At 42.0% G+C, this 13,517-nt stretch overlaps 1 protein-coding gene across 1 annotated transcript; it reads right to left on the bottom strand.

Annotated features, from left to right (window-relative positions):
- Positions 1-1,539: 1,539 nt before the first annotated feature.
- Positions 1,540-12,659, bottom strand: LOC117758540 (transmembrane protein 214-A-like). The gene is made up of 17 exons (XM_034580300.1): positions 12,356-12,659; positions 8,346-8,539; positions 7,772-7,922; positions 7,503-7,637; positions 7,182-7,264; positions 6,928-7,033; positions 5,934-6,015; positions 5,652-5,753; positions 5,154-5,295; positions 4,847-4,938; positions 4,589-4,637; positions 4,278-4,385; positions 4,031-4,148; positions 3,832-3,928; positions 3,579-3,747; positions 3,342-3,493; positions 1,540-2,798 (listed from the first exon to the last, which is right to left on the bottom strand). The coding sequence occupies exons 1-17, from the start codon at positions 12,525-12,527 to the stop codon at positions 2,672-2,674; spliced, it is 2,079 nt and encodes a 692-aa protein (XP_034436191.1). The 5' UTR covers positions 12,528-12,659; the 3' UTR covers positions 1,540-2,671.
- Between the last annotated feature and the right edge of the window lie 858 nt (positions 12,660-13,517).

Below are 13,517 nucleotides of genomic sequence, written 5' to 3' on the forward strand. Positions count from 1 at the left end.
ATCAAAGGAGCCTTCTCCTAAAGGAAGAAGGAAGCATAAGCTTTAAAAGAATATCGCAAAAAAAACACCCAGCCATGCATGAAATAACACAGGAATGCTGTCCATTAAAAAGGGCTTTGCATAGCTTGTGTATCAAAGGGTTAAATAAATAAATTAACCTGTTAATCAAAACAAATATAGGCTGTTCTACAGATACACTATCTGTAGAACAGCCTATATTTGTTTTATTTACTGTATTACGCGCTCTATTTGTACACTAAATATATCAATATGGTGTGTTATAGAGTCAGTTTAGGTCACCTTTCATAACAAAATGCCAAATATTTCATGGTTTTAGTATCAATCAATCTACAAATTATATTTGTGTAGCCCATATTCACAAATCAAGGGCTTAATAAGTTGTGACGTCCTCTGTTCTTAACCCTCAACAAGAGTAGGCAATAGAAAAACTACCAAAAAACAGCAGCTCATTTCCATCTTACTGTTAAAAGTCGATTTTAAATATAAACTATATCTGAGGAGTGATAACACAAAACAGTGGCAGGGAAAAGGTAACAATAGAAAGCTAATTCTAGTGCTAAACATTTAAAAACCTGCAGTAGAAACGTATTATCTCGTCCCTGTAAGGTCCCTGTTGTCAGTTCAATCACTGACAACTGCCAGGTCCAATTAAACCGAGGACCTGCTGCAGTTGTGAGTCTGGCTGTGAACAGACGGTGAGTGTTGGCTGCTCTGACTCTCAAATGAGTCGCTTAGTGTTTGGCTCAAACCTCCTGGATCTCTCTCAAGATCTCTTCCTTTCACTGTGAGTGGAAGTTTAACGACTGACCACAGCCGACGTCCCACTGAGTCAATATGTATCTGCGAGTCAACTGTGCTTTTGTTTCCTTATCAACACATCTGCACCTTTTTGTATGACTGATTTCTTGGGCACATGATGGGAATCCATGTGGTTACACTGTTAATGTGAATCTGATTTGAACAACTTCCACAGTCTGATACTGATACAATACAGCACCTGATACAATAAAGCTTATTCTCCCCTATACAGAGCAAGACATGATAAATTATGTTACATGTATTGTAATTATTTCTTGTTTTTATATACATGCAGCAACTTCCAGCATTGTTTGCCTGAATCACATCAATTACAACAATCAGCATCAATCTGTTTCAGACAGAATACCTGGTAACAGAAGCCACAGGCTGTTTCTGATTTACACTCAGTCTGTAAACCTTTTAAAAACTGTAATACAAATGTAAAAAACATTGTATCACACGCCTGTTTAAAACTTTGCAGGTGCACAGAACTACATTTCTGGGGATGTATCGTCCACCTGTTTCCACCAGGGGGCGCACGAGCACCGCGTGGCTGGATTAACATGTTACTTTTTTCCTGTTTGAAAATGCTTAGCATCCCCAAATGACCCCGCCCCCTTCATAACCCAACCACCACCTCCTGGTCGTCACTGGATCTCAGTGGTCAACGTGGTGTTTGATGGTTTTCTGAAGCTTTGCATTGGAAACACAAACAGTGACTGGGGTTGAAATCTTTATTATAAATCATTCACATTACAAAGTAAGACATAAATTGCCATTTTTCCGTCCAAACATCTCGTTAATGTTAGTGAATCGTCTCTTCTGAGGAGAGGGGGGGGTGGCTCTTATTCTGAAGTTCTATTATGAGCGTAAGTGAGGATGTTGGCACGGGGTTAATTAAAGGAGAACAAGTGCATGGACACATGCACTCCGACTCAAACACACACACACACACGGAATATCCTCAGCCTTCAAGTATGAGGACACAGTCGTCGCGCTGATTTCAGCTCAGGTGTCGAGCTGCTGATGAACAAAAAAAAAAAAAGAGAAACGGGACAGAAGAGGCAGCAAAGACAAAGATGTGCAAGACAAAAAGCCAGCGAGCAGGTTTTATTTTTCACACGGAGGAGACTCTTTCCTGTTTGGAGTCACGTTGTCGACTCCACATCTGGTGAGGGAGTCCATCCACCGGCAGATGTGAGCTCCTCACTGTGACAGGACAGTTCCTCGGACTTGATGAAGGCTTCATTGAGCCCGACACAAACAATCATACAAGTGATCTGACTTCACAGTGAGCAGGAGGAGATGAAGTGGTCCTCAGAGTTTAGCTGATGAGGTCTTTGAGTCTGGAATATCTTTTTTTTGGGGGGGGGTGGTCTTTTCCCTGCCCTTTAGCAAGTTTCTCTATTTTTCTTAATATATCTTTAAATAAAAACTGCTTATAAATCATCTACAAACCTACATCTTCTATAAATTACAATTTGTTAAAGCAACAGTTTATTTGCAGTAGAAAACTCAGAGAGAGAGAGAGAGAGAGAGAGAGAGAGAGAGAGAGAGAGAGAGAGAGAGAGAGAGAGAGAGAGAGAGAGAGAGAGAGACGACCTCAGCGTCCAGCAGTGACAAAAAGGATCGGTAGAAAACAAACATCTATACAACAGCAAACTGATTTGATAAAATTTAGCCGAAACAAGAGACAGAAGACGGTTCCTGCTGCGTGAGCGCTGGTTTGGTCTGACCCCGCAGTGTCCGATGACGGCTTCAGAGAGGAGCCCGTGCACTGAGAGGCAGCCTTCTTGTGTTTTTTATTGTGTGTGTAAGTTTAGTCAGTATCTGTCGTTGTTGTTGATGATCATCATGCTCTCGTCAGCAGCTCCTGAGCCCACGTCTTGACGGCGGAAGTCGTGTGTTGGAGCAGCTGCCACGTTGAATTGGCGAAGGTCACGGCGTGGCCCTGCAGACACGACACCGACACCTCACCGCTGGAAGAGAGAAACACAGGCAGGTGAGTTTCTGACAGGCGGTGCTTCATGTCAGAGTTTTAAATATAGCCAAATATAATCTTGGATTCATTTGCATTCACTATGGAAACAGACTCAGAGCAACATTACTTATAAATGAAGGCCAAACAAAACAGATAACTTCCATTCCCATCACTTATAAATGTACATGTAGGTGTAATTAATTAATTGTTAAATACATAGATGCATGTATTTCAAACAAAACTATATAAATACTTAAAACTAAACTTCTCAGAATAAATATCCGTGCAATAAAAAAAAAAAAAAACTTTTGTTTGGTCCATGTCCCATCCACTAACATGGAGGAGGTGGGGTTTATGACCTATACGCCAATGTATCGAGACATTTCACTTTTTGGCCAGTCGTCATGTTCTCTATTTATGTGATAGATGGTTTGTAATCTTTAGTAATCTGAGGTTTAGTTTGTGAAATGTAAAATGTAATATGCTGTCAAACAGGTCACCGGGGAATTTCAAATAAAGGTTAACGCTTCAGCGCACTGACTTGCAGGACTCCTGCAGGTTGGTCCACGCTCGTTGTAGCAGCTCAGCGATGAAAGCCAGAGCTGGCAGGATGTAGTTGTGATGGAGGAGGAGCAGCAGCTCCCTCACATACGCCAACGCCTGGAACACACTGTCTGGAGTGTTGGTGTAGACCTGAGCAAAGAAGAGAAGTTGATCAGCGATTACACCTTAAATATGAACAAGTGACAGTTTTATGGTTGTTCATATTCACTCTTACCCATTCTATGACCAGCGGCGTCTTCTCTCTGACCCAGAGGACGAACTGTGTGGTGTGATCAGAGATGAAGATGGCTGCTGCTTTTGACTTCTCCATGGCCTGGGTCATCAGTGGCCCCAGGACCCGCACACTCTCAGAGTAATAATAAGGGGTGTTTGTCTCCATCCAGCTACAGAAAAAGCCAAAAACACAAGTTAAACGGTTGATTTTCATGAACAGTTATTAGACAAAAGGTTTAAAGAAGGATTTGTACCTGAAGCCCTGTTTTGAATAGACTGTTACTTTGCCCCAGGCCTGCTGAGACACGGCCGTGACCCCTGAATTGCGCAGATACTTCGCTGTGCTGGAATCTGAAACACACACACCAACCATCACATGACCTCAAGAACAAAACAAAACACAATAAAAAAAAGTCCAGATCCAGATGTGGAAGTTCTGCCGTAAAGACGGACCTGTGAGGGAGCCGTGAGATCTGACGTCGTGCGCCATGAAGCCGGCGAGGAACATGAACAGAACCATGAGCAGCTTGAACCAGGGGAACCCACGACCACGCATCTTCACCTGCAGATTCTGGTGACAAAAGCAAAACAAGTGTTGCAGTTGTAATCAGGAGTTTGGGCACCGCAGGTTTAATTCCGTATTAAATAAATAAATAAATAAAACCTCAAATGTGCTCAGTGGTTAAATTGTGCGTCTCACCTGACACAGGTTGTTGCACTCGTGAAGCTCCTGAGTCTCAGCGGTGTCGCTCATCTCCTCATTGGTCACTCGGAACGACTGGATTGTTTCTTCAAGGTTCTTCCGTAGCTAAAGATGGTCAAAGACAAGACAGCCGTCAAGCACGCGACGATTTAAAAAAGACAGTTTTAAAAAGATATTTCAGACCCAAGAAGTCTTTTAGTTTTAATATTACGTATTAGAATTGATTCATGCAGCAGTTTCTCTCTGTATTCTTTTCTATTAACGCTGAGATTAGTTTAAAACCATCTGTGTCATGGCGGGAGTCATACTTTCGGTGGCAGGACTTTCCAGGACTTCAACAAATGATTCAACAGCAGACTGGAGAAAGAAAAGAGGAAAATCAGCTTCAAAATCTTAACTACATCCTCATGTGTGGCCCCATATATTCACTGGCGGAGTTTAGAACTGGAAAATTCAGATTTGAGTGTTTGCTTTGTCATTTTCACACTTTAATAAAGGAAAAAGTTTAATTCAACCACTTATAAAATGTAGAAATGTTTAAAATCAGTGTAGTGTGTATAACTCACCTGGACTGGGGTAAGTGTTTGGTATAGAGCTGCCTCCATACTCCAAGACTTTGTACGTCCACACACAAACACTCGGTCATACTGCTGAGCAGCTGCAAGGAGCAAGGAGACAATCTTTTAAATGCCACAGTCCCAACAACACGTTCGTCCAACTCCAAGACAACAGTTAAATGGTGAGTTTATAGGTTGATAAAACCACATCCAACAAATAAAAGTGTCTTCTGTCTTTATTTCAGAAGGACCGACACTAAATCCTCAGGTTTTCTGTTGACATTTTAGAGCCAGTAAGTACATGCGTGTGTCTTACCTCTCTCTTCATGTCGTCAGGACAGTGCGACGTGGCTCTGGACAGAAAGGACGGCAGGTACTGGTGTAGCGTGCTCTCTGGTTTGGCTCCGAACGCGAGCACTTTGAGTCGAGGGTACAGACGCCTCAGCTGCTCCTGCAGACTGAACACAAACAAAAGGGGGTTATTAGTTTTTGGGAGATTTAAAAAAAAAAAAAACCCCAGAGTCATATGTGTTCAAACTCAAATTGTATGAAATGATCAGTTCTACAGTTTGTTTTGATGCAGAGATGATGAGCTTACAAGTGTGTTGATACTAAATAAAAAATTAAAAAAAAAAAAAAAAAGGTATAAATGATCTTTCTCAGTGAACTCCACCACTTCACGTGTGTTTAATTTCTCAACCACCCAGTTTCTACATCGACTTATTCCTAAACTGATCGTCATGTAATTGCACAAGGGCTTAAAAGGGAAATTGACACGACTGTGAAGCAGACTTTTACATTAGATTCCATTCACCTCGATGACAGGGCGTTCTTGGGCATGAAGGCGAAATCCAGTAGAGGAAAGAAGTCTTTAGGTCCCATGATGCCAAATCCCATCGTCAGGTTTGCATGAAGTCTGGAAGAAGGACAACGAAAGGATTTGAGATTCAAGATCATGATTTCAGATTCGTTTAAAATCATATTACATCCAGAAGAAAAAAACATGCCAAAACAAATAAAAGGTTTTTGTTATATTTTACGTGATCTAAATAAAAACTGAAAACACACAGTTCTCATATTACTCCGTCAGACTTACAGGAGAAGTCGATCCAGATAGGCAATGGCGTACGCAGACAAGGATTTCACTCCGAGCACAGGAAGCATGATGCCCAGCCACACTGAAACACACAGAGCAACACTTGATTCACCTTGTGCTGGTGGAGCAGTTAGTTCTGGTATTAAACGACTCAACACTGGGTCTTTTCAGCTCGCCATTTTAAAAAAAAGAACAGCCCAGAGCAACAGCAACACATTGTGTATTTAAAAGAAACACGGTGACACAAAATAACTGAGTGATGAGAAGCGGAGCAGCATGACAGCCGCCCAGCAAGTCGCTTTCAAACCTGGAAATACTCCGAGTCTCATGTTAAATGTACTAAATGTGCAATTGTGTGTTGAGAATTTAAATGCGATTCTTTTTTCCTCCCAAATTACACAGGAAAACATTTAAGGTCAAGTTTGTATTATCTTCTCAGTCCAGTCAGTCTGAGGCTCAAACAGGAAACACTTCATTACTTTTTAAATTCCTGATGATGAGATTAGAGCGTTTTCACATTTTTAAAAACAGCCCGTCCTGGTGTTTTATAAAAGAGACAGACCGAAAGGGACTTTCCAAGGGCCAATCCTGATATTATAATATATATAACAATATATATATCCAGTGATATGTGTCAAAGAAATGGAATTGAGGCTTGATATTTTACAGATTAACCATATATAGCTATTGAACTGAGATAATAAACGTGAGGATAAATACACATTTTTCAATGTAAAGTATTTTAAAGTGTGTTGAAATTTGCTGCACAATCATTTACTACAAAACTGGACTTGCTCCATCAACCCCTAACCCAGACTTGCTGTGCTCACAGACAGTTGGGAAAGTGGGAGAAAGGACAGACCCGGAGCAGCAGTAAAGCTGTGAGAACAATGAAACACTGTGCTTACTCAACTCAAGGATGGTTTTTGTAGTTGCGTGATAATGTGTGTAATTTTTTTTTAAAGGGGGGGGGCAGTGTATGACTGTTAGTTACCTCTTAGTCCCTGGCTGAGGTCATAAAATCCTGCTTGTCCCAGAGCCCACATGATAGTCAAACACTTCACTGGGCGATTCTGAACCGACCGCAGTAACTCCAAATACTGCAGAGGAAGGAAGAAGGGGGGGGAGAGTATTACAACATATTACTGCACAGTTATTGCAGAAGACAAATCCTGCAGTACACTGGACAATGGAACTGAAATCACACACGCACAGTGAAGCAGTCAACACACACACACACACACTTACCTCTGGCAGATTTTGGGTGGCTATTCTGGGTTTGTCCTTCAGAATTGCCTGGATGCAAACTCTGTAGCCATGAAGTGGTTCTCCTGAAGGGAGAAAAGCAATGTTGTATTTTGTTTTACTTCCCTGCTAATCACTGTATATTCTGACCGTAAAAATCAAGATGCAACACTGATTTGAAACTACATCCTCCAGAAATCTCCTCATCTTTTCACTAAAAGTACTGAATCTACTCTGGAAATGACACTGAAGATGCACAGAGCAAAACGAAGAGGGATAACGTCCAAACCACTTCCAGCTCTTCGTGTAACCTCCTGTATTTACCTGACTGCCTGTCCAGCTCCCTGAGCATGGTGTAAACACAGTGGTCGAAGAAACCTGGCAGAACGTCGCTGCAGCGCTTGATGAGGCCTTTAATCACACCCCTCAGCTCCTTCCCTGTAAGGCAGTATGGGTAGTCTGACGGGAGAAAAAAGGAGGATATGACATTACTGCAAAAACCTTTCAATGTCAGGTTGTTGACAAAAGGTCATATTGAAATTGCACTGTATTACTTTGCATATTTGGATCTTGATAAGATAAAAACAACCGACCGTGAGCGTAGCTGCTGTGAGTGGGCTCTGTCTCCGGCACAGTCAGATTGAGGTTGAGGTACCCGGCCAGGTCTTTGACCCAGACTGACGGGTTGTCTGGGAACAGAGTCTGACTGTGGGCCAGCTGCTGCTTCAGGTCCCCGACATCCAGCTGAAGAGAGAGAACAGCAGAGAAGAGCCGATAAGTCTCGTCTGTAGCCTCAGAAACAACACGTTCATTATGTGAAGATGAATCTGTGTCTCAGCATGTGATATTTTGCTCTAAAGTTGCCACAATGCTGCATTGTTTCTCGGTTTGTATGAGGAAATGCGCGGCTTTGAGGTTTTACAGAGACAATTATTCTACAGAGAAATCAGGAAAAATCTTACACTAATATTGAGGAAGATTTGTCATTATTTTGAATCTAAAATTTAGGGGGAAAAGTTGTAAATTCACACACACAGAATCTTCAAATATTCCAAAATCTGTGACCATGATCAACTCGGTTTAAATCCTTGCTCTGGCCTTTAGATCGTCAACAAATGTCAGTGTCACATTCCTCAACGGCAAATCCTGGGAATGTGCGTTACTCACAGCTTTGAAGGCTTCCTCCAGGCTCTTGTGCGTCGGAGGGGCGACCGTACTGCTGGAGTTTGATTTCTTGGGTGGTTTACTCGTTGAGGGCTTCTTGCTCGGAGGCTCGGCCGCTGGTGGAACCTGCTCCTTGTTCTGTTTCTTCACCATCTTCTCGAAGCATTCGTACACAGTCTCTGACAAAATCAGGGGTGCTGGAGGGAACAAGGCAGCGTTGGTTAGACACGCCTCTAGATCGCAAATATGAGGAAACTTTTTTTTTTTAAATTTCTTTGATCTTCTTCAACACTTTCCCCCAATCGACCCTGTGTCCTGGAAAACAAGTTAATCCATGGAAACCAAGGCATTCTCCTCCCTGGTTGCTCCATCTGCTCATATTCAGTGTGTTACTTATCCCTCCCTCCCTCCCTCACTTGTGGCTTGCATAATGAGCAGCTATTATCCAACTTTCATGCAACATTCATTTCAGTTCACAGAGGAATGAAGTTAAGCACCAGCTGTATCCAAAGTTTTCCCCCCTGTGTGTTACTTATTAAGATCCTCGTGAAAACAAGCCACGTCCACTTCAGAGTCAAACCGTTCTTCTACCAAATTGAAGCTTTGGTGGCCAACGCAAATATTTCTGTTACAAGTTTCCCACCACTGGGTATTACAGCCCTGTTCAACATTCAATAATAAAACAACCACATTTTCAGTTGAAAAACTTCTGATAAATCAAGTGTTCACATTAACTTTTATTATTTTATTCCCAGGATGTGAAAGAATTTAATTTACTGTCAACAAATCCGATGAAAAGACCAAAACCAGGATTGTGTTTCATAATTTTCTTACTTTCCTCCTCCTGTGGTCACAAATATATATTCATTAAAAATAAATAAACAAATAAAGAGCAAAAGATTTAAACGGCACCACCATGAGACAGTAACACTCAACACCAGGTGTTTCAGAGTAAGTTACTCCTAGAGCTTTAACCCAGATTCACCCTGGAAAGATATTTACAGTATTTAACTACCAGTGCACACGAGTGTTCAGACCCGCCCACAAACTTGAGTAGTTGCTGACAGGTCACCAGTTGCTCACCGATCATGCTGCTGAGAAACCCAAATCTATATGTGGTCACTGTGGGAAAGGAGGAGTGGACACTAGTTCCATTTCCAAGAGCAGAAGCTGAGTTTGTAATAAATATCTGAATAATCGAAGCCCTACTGTGCCTTTAAAGACACACGAGTACACGTTTGTTTACCTGAGCGCCTCTTACCGGTGTTTTGATCCCCATTAATGAGCATCTAACGAGATTAAGCTGCCACGAGGAGTAAACCGTCAACACAAATGTTCCCCAGAGTGAAAACTACACTTAACTGAGTGAGTTAACCCTTTGATACACAATAAAATTTAGATTTAGTAGCACTTATATGAAGCTTACTTATAGCACTTTGTAGTTTGGCTTTCTTGAAGAAAATTGTACTTTATTGATTTTTCTTGTTCTGGGTTTGTACCCTCATGGTTGAATGCACTTATTGTGAGTCGCCTTGGATAAAAGCGTCAGCTAAATGAAATGTAATGTAACAAAACTTGAAATATAACACCATGTACTTAATAGACTGAGTGATATGCATTTGAAAGTTTGCTTTTGATTGTCTTTATCCAGAGTGTTAGTCTGGCTGGTCACAGTCATTTCAGACTTACAGAAGTTGATGAAGAACAGGATGAGGAAAATGAGGAGGAAATTATTGGTCTTGATTCTAAGTCTGAAATCTCTAAGGACCTAGACTATGTTCTACAGGATCAAGCTGGAGTCTTGGAACCCAGCTCTCCTAAAGGAAGAAGGCTCCTTTGATGACAGTGACATCTCCTATGTCATCAAAAGGAGCCTTCTCCTTTTATTGAACCCTGCTCAAAAGGGTCAAATACATCAAGCAGATTGATATCCATCTCCCCATTAATCTTTTTCAGTTATCCCAGTAAAGACCAGCATAATATTTTATAACCCAAGTCATGCACGTCTCACATAACGCGAGACAAATACTGGAAAAAAATCCATTATTGCATTGACTAGTGGAGAAACTTGCCCTGCTGCGGTCTGTCTTCTGTGTGTCTATATGTTTCTATAAGTGTCCTGACAGCTAATCTGTGGCTGGTGTCAGAATCCAGTTCACCCTGTAAGAGGGTTGTGTTGGGCAGTGTACAGCTCCTCAGATTACGCCCCCCCCCCCCCCACAAAGACCCTCAGCCATTCGTTCACTCATTCAATGCTCCAGGGATAGTTTGTTATGTTGTGAGCAGTAAATTGAGATTTCACACCCTAGTGCATCATTGACAGGAAGCATTATTTAAAAAAATAAACAAGGTTTTTTTTTAAAAGGCAATAGAATTCACACCAAATTGCAGGTGAGAAGTTAAGTCATTGGTCAACTCATGGTCTGACATCATCACTGTAAACCCCAATAACTTGTTCAGACATGTCGGGTATCATCATATCAGCTGACTTACATATGACCTTCCAGATCCGGTGCAATACACTACAGCAAAGTCCACAGGGAGCAAGAATATAGAAACCTTTATATACATCTTACTTGCTTTATAATTAGTATAAAGACAAAACGTCTAGCCTCATCAATCAAAGCTCTGACTGGAACTAAATTAACATTAAATATCAGTAAAATTCATCTTTTTCTGTGTTTTGTTCTTTTAGAAAAGCTGTCGCACACATCCAGAGGAAAGTATTGTCCAGGTTACACGAGAAAAACAAAAAAAAAAAGAGAGAAGTTTATTTGTTTGGCATGAAACCTTGACGCCACCTCGACACAGACTTTGAACGGACTGATTCGCTGATAAATGTGGTGCACAAACAAATATCAGTGGCAGAGGGGCCTCTAATCTTTCCTCTCGCCGGTTATTTAAAGTAGCCGTCAGACCCGTGAAGAGTTGTCGAATGAATTCAATTTAAAAATCTGACTTTGGAAGAGGGTCCTCTCTTCAGGACAGTTTCAGTTCCTACTCATGTCAGCTGATATTCAGATTTGTGTGTTTTGTTTTTTTTAAAGCCAAATTGAATAAAATACAGTTTCAGCCTCAGAAATATTCCCAACTCTTCATGGTTTTACATCAAATTAAAGTTAATATCTTTGGGATTTGAGCTGCTGATTAGACATATAAAGATATAATCATGGACTCTGCGAATGGGATTTTTCACTGTGCTCTGATAATTATCCTCAACAATTAATCAAGGCTAAAACTGAATGCTTTAAAACAATAGCGCAAATAACAGATAGCTGAAGAACTAATCAAAACCTCAGAGGATAAGACAGTGAAGAGGCTGATAAGAAGTTTAAAGGGTTTTCCTTCGGTTCCACGAGGACGAATTCGCACAAACAGCTGCAGCAGTGTCACATCTGGATTTTACAATAACTAATATCTGTGATTGATTAATTGTCTCCCCCATCGGCTCCCGTGGGAAACAGTGAACTGTGCCCGTCTGGGTGCAGGTCTCCTCTCCAGCTGCAGGAACAGATGATTATAGTCTCATCTGACACATGAGCCTAATGCTAACTCATAAGTTTACATGGATCATAACGCGAGGAAGCCGCGTCCCTGTCATTTCAAAACGCGTTCCAGCTCCTCAGTGATGACGACGCCTCTGTTGACACCACTGCTAGCATGCTAACGGCTCGTGCTAGCCGAGCAGCTGCGACCCTGCTGCCCGGGATGTGGCGGCGGCACCCGGGGCCACGGAGAGTCCGTCAGCCGCTCCCCCTTCCCCCCCTTTTTTTTCAAAATGACAGTTCGACCGGAGACACTCGATAATGGCCGTTTAAGACGTGTCAGTGTGCAACGGAAGCAGGAAACGCTACGCGGGGATTGAGCTAGCTGGCTAACAGAGGCGTGAGGCTAAATGTGCGTCGCGACGTTATCAGGGTGAAAAAGAGGGAGCGGCACCCTCCAGCCGGTCCCCCCCGGGCTGAGGTGCATGGTGAGCGGGTAACGGAGCAGCGGCCCCCCGGGTCACTTACGTCTGGAGGGCTGGTTGGACTCGCACAGGGCTTTCCTCCCCCCGCCGCTGCCGCCGCTCTTCTTCTCGGTCGAGCTCTTCCCGGAGTTGCTGCTGCTACCGGTGCTGCTGCTGTTCTTCTTCCCCTTCTTCACGACCTCCCATCTGCCCACTGAGCCGCTGTTGGACGCCATGTCTCCGGTGCCGGTGGCTGCTTGTCGCTGCTCGGTGGGGAACAGGGCGACGCTCCTTCACGGGCTCCGGTTCCTTTAAACGTCGGCGTGCCACGTCGCTCTGCCGGCGTGACGTCACGGTGACGCGCTGGCACCGTTAACCTCTCCGTCCTCTTAATTAAACACGTGGTCAAAAGCCCATTAAGCACAAATCGTTAAATACGTGTTTTTAAATTGCGCTTATGAGAGTGTATTTCAATTTGTTTCTATTAATGATCAGTGACGGGAGACTTATCACGTGTCTAAAGCCATTTAAAAATGGCGTTGGAAAGTAACTTTTATCTGTGCTCGATTGTTTATCATCGATTAATCTGCAAATTATTTTTTTCTATGAAATTTGATAAAACTCACAGCTACTATTTCTTGTGGCATTTTCAAAATGGCCCTAAGATTTTCCGTTTAAAATAACAAAAACGATTATTATCAATCTGTATTTTACTTGAATATTTCACTTGCACTAAATTCAAATTTGTATGTAAAAAAAATGAACCTGTTAATAAATTAGTTGGTATTATCACAACTTAAGAGTGTATCTGTATAACAGCCTATATTTGTTTTATTTACTGTATTACGAGCTCTATTTGTGCAATAAATATATCAATATGGTGTGTTATAGTCAGTTTATGTCACCTTTCATAACAAAATGCCAAATATTTCATGGTTTTAGTATCAATCAATCTACAAATTATATATGTGTAGCCCATATTCACAAATCAAGGGCTTAATAAGTTGTGACGTCCTCTGTTCTTAACCCTCAACAAGAGTAGGCAATAGAAAAACTACCAAAAAACTAACCCACTGAGTCAATATGTAGCTGCGAGTCAACTGTGCTTTTGTTTCCTTATCAACACATCTGCACCTTTTGTACGACTGATTTCTTGGGTACACAATGGAAATCCTTGTGGTTACACTGTTAATGTGAATCTGATTTGAACAACTTCCACAGTCTGA

The sequence above is a fragment of the Hippoglossus hippoglossus genome, chromosome 24 (assembly GCF_009819705.1).
Source record: "Hippoglossus hippoglossus isolate fHipHip1 chromosome 24, fHipHip1.pri, whole genome shotgun sequence".
Lineage (NCBI taxonomy): Eukaryota > Metazoa > Chordata > Actinopteri > Pleuronectiformes > Pleuronectidae > Hippoglossus > Hippoglossus hippoglossus.